The 5933-nt window shown below is 35.3% G+C and overlaps 1 protein-coding gene across 5 annotated transcripts; it reads right to left on the bottom strand.

Moving 5' to 3' along the window:
* Positions 1–247: 247 nt before the first annotated feature.
* LOC110868390 lies at positions 248–4558 on the bottom strand. 5 transcript variants are annotated; one of them, XR_002552416.2, is made up of 9 exons: positions 4151–4557; positions 3611–3729; positions 3293–3371; positions 3147–3210; positions 2419–2573; positions 1677–2249; positions 1515–1562; positions 675–788; positions 248–443 (listed from the first exon to the last, which is right to left on the bottom strand). XR_002552416.2 is itself a non-coding variant. In XM_022117544.2 (9 exons), the coding sequence occupies exons 3-7, from the start codon at positions 3315–3317 to the stop codon at positions 1552–1554; spliced, it is 546 nt and encodes a 181-aa protein (XP_021973236.1). In that variant the 5' UTR covers positions 3318–3371; positions 3611–3729; positions 4151–4556; the 3' UTR covers positions 248–443; positions 675–788; positions 1515–1551. The 5 variants fall into 5 exon arrangements, 3 of the variants coding, with proteins under 3 accessions (XP_021973236.1, XP_021973235.1, XP_021973233.1); XM_022117544.2 differs by lacking the exon at positions 2419–2573 and having other exon boundaries at positions 1677–1785; positions 1913–2249; positions 4151–4556; XM_022117543.2 differs by lacking the exons at positions 1515–1562; positions 2419–2573 and having other exon boundaries at positions 1677–1785; positions 1913–2249; positions 4151–4254; positions 4356–4555.
* Positions 4559–5933: the final 1375 nt, after the last annotated feature.

Here is a 5933-nt window from a genome sequence, read left to right on the forward strand (position 1 = left end):
AATTTTGTGTCGATAAAAACTATTTTTTGGTTGAAAATTCATACTACTTTTAGTGGCACATAATTTTTGCTACAAAAATCACATTAATAAGTGCCACTACATACGTTTATCATACTATTATCATTATTTATTTACAATGTGAAATAAATCACATTAATAAGTGCCACTACATACGTTTATCATACTATTATCAAAAAAAGTGAAATTAAAATAAAACTATAGAGCTTAAAAATCATACCATCATCAATTCAATAAAAAGTTTGATCATTATCCAAACATATTCCAAATGTTTGAAAACACATATCTAATCAATGTCAAATTAATTCTAAATATCAAACATCAAAAAACATCTAACAAATGTTTCATGAACCACTTTCAAATCTTCATGCGAGTAAAAATGATCCTCATGCGAGCGCCTTATTAGCAATGTTACTAACAATTACCTATAAAAAATCACAAAGTTAACAAGATTATTTTTATAAACTGCTAACAAGATTAGGTTTATAAGAATATTATGTTTCCTTCAAACACCTAATCTACTTCATTTTTAGACTTTTCACAAGTAACCCTTTTATTATAACAAGTATTTAAGAATATGTTCTAATGAAAAGTATGGTCCAAAAGTCATCGATTTTAAGTTCAATAAAATTAAAAGTTGAGTTGGGAGTACATACTTGATATTGACTACACGAGTATTGACTGTTGAATTAAGTCACACCTTCATAGTAGTGTCTAACCATGCCAAAATCAACAATCTTGGTCTTCTTTGATAGTAGGAGTTTCATGAACTACACAAAAGAGATTGAAGCAATTTCAGAAATGTGAAAGTGCAAGATTAAATAAAACTATTGACATAAATTTGAACTACTCACTGTCAAGTCTAAACAGAACATTCAGTAGCAATTAAATTATCCAAAAGATTAAGACCAACTAAGGGGTATGGGGGCCATGGTTGGGTCATGATTTACCATGTAGGACCATTATTTATGTGCTACATCACCCCCTCTTTATTAAATCATGGTGGTTTTCGTGGATTAAACCACGACAACAACAGCCCTCCCATATGATGATTTTAAGACAAAAATAAATAAAAAAATAAAGGGGATAGTGGGTTGGGTCATGATCACACACTTAGGGTAATGGTTTTGGATTGTGGATTAGAGGTGGATGACATAGCGCCTATGTAGAGGGTCATGGTGGTCATGAAGGTCATGACCACACCCTATAGGCTAGGTGCCTAAAAAATATTCAAAGACAATTAAATTTGCAAAAAAAAAGAAGAAAACAGATTACTAATTTGTAGCAGGAAAATTCTAAGTGTGTGTCTGCCAAAATAGCAATAGCATTAAAATAAGATTACTAATTATATTAAGAGTACCTTTAAGGCATAAATAGCAAGAACAATAGATTAGGGCCTTTGGTTTCGAATTGCAAGAACACTAGAACAACAGTGACCCTCTAACTAACAGCAAGAACAAAAGTGACATTAGATTCAAATCATAATAATAGAATACCCATCAATGCCTCGGCTCCAAGTTTGACAGGTAGCCATCAAAATGAATCTACAACAAATGGTCATCCACAACAATCAAAAGCTAAACTATATTGTAAACACCTATAAATAACTGGTCATAATCACAATTTCAAAAGTCGTGTAAAGAAATGCAGCACTTTACCCCTTGAGTGATAAACTCTGGCAATGTGTATTGTTATTTTCATCTGAGTTGTAACGATTTCCAAATGCACACACTGTTTACAGCAGATGGTTGGCTTCATCATAGCTGGCTACAAGAATGACAAAAGCATAAATTGTGACAAAATGCGACTTATCTTTTTCTGAAAATGATAAATGTTGTACGCCCGTCGCCACAGATAAAGGATATGTGAAGGGAATCAAGTCAAACTAAGTTACTTTTGTAGGAACAACTTCAACTTCCATGGTCTGTACTATCCCATTTATTGTTTCTGGGTAGCTAGCAGTCTCATTTTGGTTAACTTTGAATTTAAAACGCTTTTCAGGGACCACAACTGTATCTTTGGTTCTTGAAACTGATCTCCTGCGATCTTTCCTGTGGGTTAGATGGGATGTAGATGGAGACGGATCATAATCTTCATCCAAAAGATCATCAGGTGAATCTGGATCTGGCCCTGACCCAGTTTCTTTTTCAGGCAAAGCGTTGTCCTCATCAGAATGTACGCGAGCAGCCTTAGCAGCTGCACGTGCTAGTTTGCCCCTACGGTTACTTAACCTGTTAAGACGTAAAACAAGAAAGACAACTTGAAAAAACTATGGTTGGTATATGCATGGGTTGAGTTGGGTTGGGTTATGTTTTATCTATAATGGGTTGAAGGTGTAATCAAACGGGTCAAACGGGTCAAGGTTGTTCAGTGTTTTGATCACTATTATCTTCACTTAACTTATTTCCGCCATTTTCATTGCAAGCCAAATAGTCAACTTGGACTATAGCCATAGTTACTAGTACGCTCTCATCATCGTTACCACTTCCGTCATCCACATTAGGAGATGGGCTTTGATGTGTCGGCGATGGGCATCATGTGCTATTATGAACCGCCTAAAAATGAGACTCAAACCGTCACAATCATATTTTTTATGAAGTATAATAAAAAAATTGTCGTCTATATGTGGAATAAATCAGTGGATAGGTCATGATGGTTAAGGTTAGATCATACTGGGTTGGCCCGAAAAACCTTTTGTCAAAAATGTATAAATGGATTATAGATAATGTCACATATGGTTAGCAATACTATATTATTTCAAGAATAACTTAATTTTCGGAATAAAATCATTTAAGTTTAAACCTGTTGTTTTAGCTAAACTTCTTTATTTCAGATTATTGACCGTTAGAGATAAAATACAAGTGAATCAACCCATTCATAAGTAATTGGGTTCACTGACTTAAATCACATTTCCTTTAAGATGCCAATTTAGTTCTGTGGTAAAAAATCACCCAAAACATATTTGAGTATTTTTTATTTTAACTAATGCGTATTATTTTAATAATAATTTTGTAATTTTGATATGTAAAGAGTATGAAATTCTAAAAAATAGACCAAGAGTGTTGAAATAAACAGCTATTTCACCAAAATGATTAAAAAGAAACAGACAAAAAAATGAATTATTTTACCATAGCTCTGTGGATATCGGATTCTTGAGCTGCAAGTGGTTGCTCCAGTTGACTAATGAACCACCTAAAAAATAAACAAGATTTAACTGAATTGATCAAGTGATATATGATGCTAAAGTAACGCTCATTAGCCAAAACATGCTTACAAGCATCAAGTTGCTTGCATCCCATTTGATTAGCTTGTTAGCGAAGACTCCCATCCCCAAAACATACTCCCATCAACCTCTGTAACCACAATTGATTAATTATTTCATTATATATTAGTGTTAGGGTAGACTTACAGCTCATGTAAGGGTGTACAAACACAACAGCTACAAGTCTACAACCGTGAGCATATCTCTATGCCTGCACCCCTAAGTGAAAAGCTATACGTTGTTGATATCCCCTGCCCCACAGATCAGTGTCTCTTTTATTTTGTTTCTTATTTTTGTCAACAACTATATACATAGAGATTTCATACTTACCTTCAACTTGGCGATTGATCATGGTGTAATTACAATAGACCGTCTTGTAACTCTTCTTGACGCCCAACTGCCTCACCACTTAATCCCTCTCTCTTGCCAGATGCTAATACTCCAACAACCTAACAAAAATTCTTTTACTAGTCAAAATAATCTAGATTTAATTAAAATAAATGTGTTTCACCATTTTATTCATGGAAAATACACAAAATAATATACCAAAAACATCAAAGTAGCCATGTTTCTCATTCCTTGACATTTATATCAGACATTCAGACCTATCATCTCCTAAAAACAAATCAATCAATTTCAGAAATCAAGCTGTTTTGCTTATATCTAAGCGTATAAGATACTACAAATTCTTACTGGTACTCCAATGTTGCACAGATTCATAGATTCAATTCCAACTATAACAGTTCAAACATCCTAAAATCAATTTAAATAATTATTTGTGAATTCACCCAAATCTAGGGCAAATGAACAACCAAAACACACAGTTGAACTTGAACATTGTATATAGATGGAAAAGAGAGATGAATGTACCATCCAAGCAAATTCGATGATGAAAACCATGGATAGAATAGAGGTCGATTGAATGTGTTAAAAGACATCACTTCTGATAATGGTGATTTCAAATGCCTTCTAACCTACACAAGAAATCAAAATTCCAAGAATTAGGGCACCAGATGAGATAGCGAGTACATAACATTATATCCTCTTCAACCTAACATCCACAGGTGCTCTTAACTAGAATGTAGGGGTTGTGAACGGGGATTAAGGGCTGTTGAACAAGGATGAAGGAGCCTTCTATGTCGGTGATGTGGTGGTGGTGGTTCAAAGATCTGGAAATACTCATAGAGAGAATGAGAAGTAGATGCATTAGATTTGGGGGAGGATACGGTTAGGGTTGGGGAATGAAGAATGGGAGGGAAAAGAAATTTAGGGGTGACAACAATTAGGGGTATCGGAGGGAAATCATAAATTTTGAATATTTGGAGGAATTTTAATGGCATATACAAATACATAATTTTGCACTAAAAACCTAAGTTTGTGGCATAAAAGCTAAATGCCACAAAAACCGTGTCGAAAGCAAGTATGGCATACGTAAAGTGCCAGTAAAACCTAAATTAGTGGCACAAAAGCTAAATGTCATTAAAAGTGTATGCCACTAAATGGCATTTTTTTTGTAGTGGTGATTGTATGTTAGATATAGTAGTTGGGACTGAAAGTAAATTGAATAGGAAACTCTATCGTACTCGATCGAAACCGAAATATCGAAAATCGTCGCCCGAAACCTCGAACCAGGCTGTTGATCGATCAGGCCATCCGCCGATCGAACAGCCCAGCTGTTCGATCGAGCAGGCTGTCCGATCGGGGAAGCCTGGCCGATCGGCCAGCTCTTTTGTAACGACTCTCACTAAAATTAATACTTATTATGTTAATTGTATAAAAAGGAAACCCTAATTGAGACACCCAAGTAATCCTACATAATCCCTAAAATTTTCAGAATAATCTGGATCAGGGCCCCTAAAACTTAGGGGGGGGGGGTATTCCCTACTCAATTATTATCCTTATAACTCGTTGTCAAAATTTAAAATTAAGGAGACGTCGACTCAGCAAGCCTAGTCCCACGGGTGGCAACCCTATGACCCTTAGGTGTCCCTTACGGACCGTAAGGGAATAGTCTTACGGTCCGTAAGCATGTTAATTTTGGTGTATAAATAGCAGGCCTTGGGACTTGAAATCAGAAGTTAGAACGACGTAAATTCTCGTTGTATACGTCGAGTTATAGCCGAAATAGTCTCCAAATCACTAATTAGTATAGCGGGGTGCTGCTACGATGCCGGGTATTAACTCGATCGCTGTTCAATTCTTTTCTTTCCGTCAGCTTTTATTTTGTAAATAATAGCTCGGGATTTTACCCTCTGAATCCCTAAACTCTGCCCGTTATTAGGGTAATAACTCTAATCACTGGTACGATACTCTAACCGATCGATTGAAACTATCCGATAGGATGTTTAAGTGCTATCCTTTGTCATTAGTCGTGATTCCGACAGGATGTTTAAGTATCACCCGAACTCGGGGAATACTCTGTCATTCGTTGTGAATCCGATGGATGTTTAAGTGATTACACTTTGTCATTCGTTGTGAGGGTTTTATCTCGTGATTATCGTTAAAGTTGAATTGAGTTAATACACTAATACGAGTTCCATTGTATCTAGAAATTAGAACTCGTAAGCAAGGAGCTGCTAGAGTACTTAATAGCTAAGTAAACTTAATAATTAAATAAACTTAGCAGCTAAGTTAGCTGAGTAGATTAATTAAT

Source organism: Helianthus annuus, chromosome 7, assembly GCF_002127325.2.
Source record: "Helianthus annuus cultivar XRQ/B chromosome 7, HanXRQr2.0-SUNRISE, whole genome shotgun sequence".
NCBI lineage: Eukaryota > Viridiplantae > Streptophyta > Magnoliopsida > Asterales > Asteraceae > Helianthus > Helianthus annuus.

Excerpts from the sequence above, each read along its gene's own strand:
- LOC110868390 (XM_022117543.2), bottom strand. The coding sequence starts at position 3,317 with ATGGGATGCAAGCAACTTGATGCTT. Across the intron at positions 3,211-3,292 it reads ATGCAAGCAACTTGATGCTT|GTGGTTCATTAGTCAACTGG; the intron begins GTAAGCATGTTT and ends TTTATTTTTTAG. Across the intron at positions 2,250-3,146 it reads CCGATATCCACAGAGCTATG|GTTAAGTAACCGTAGGGGCA; the intron begins GTAAAATAATTC and ends ACGTCTTAACAG.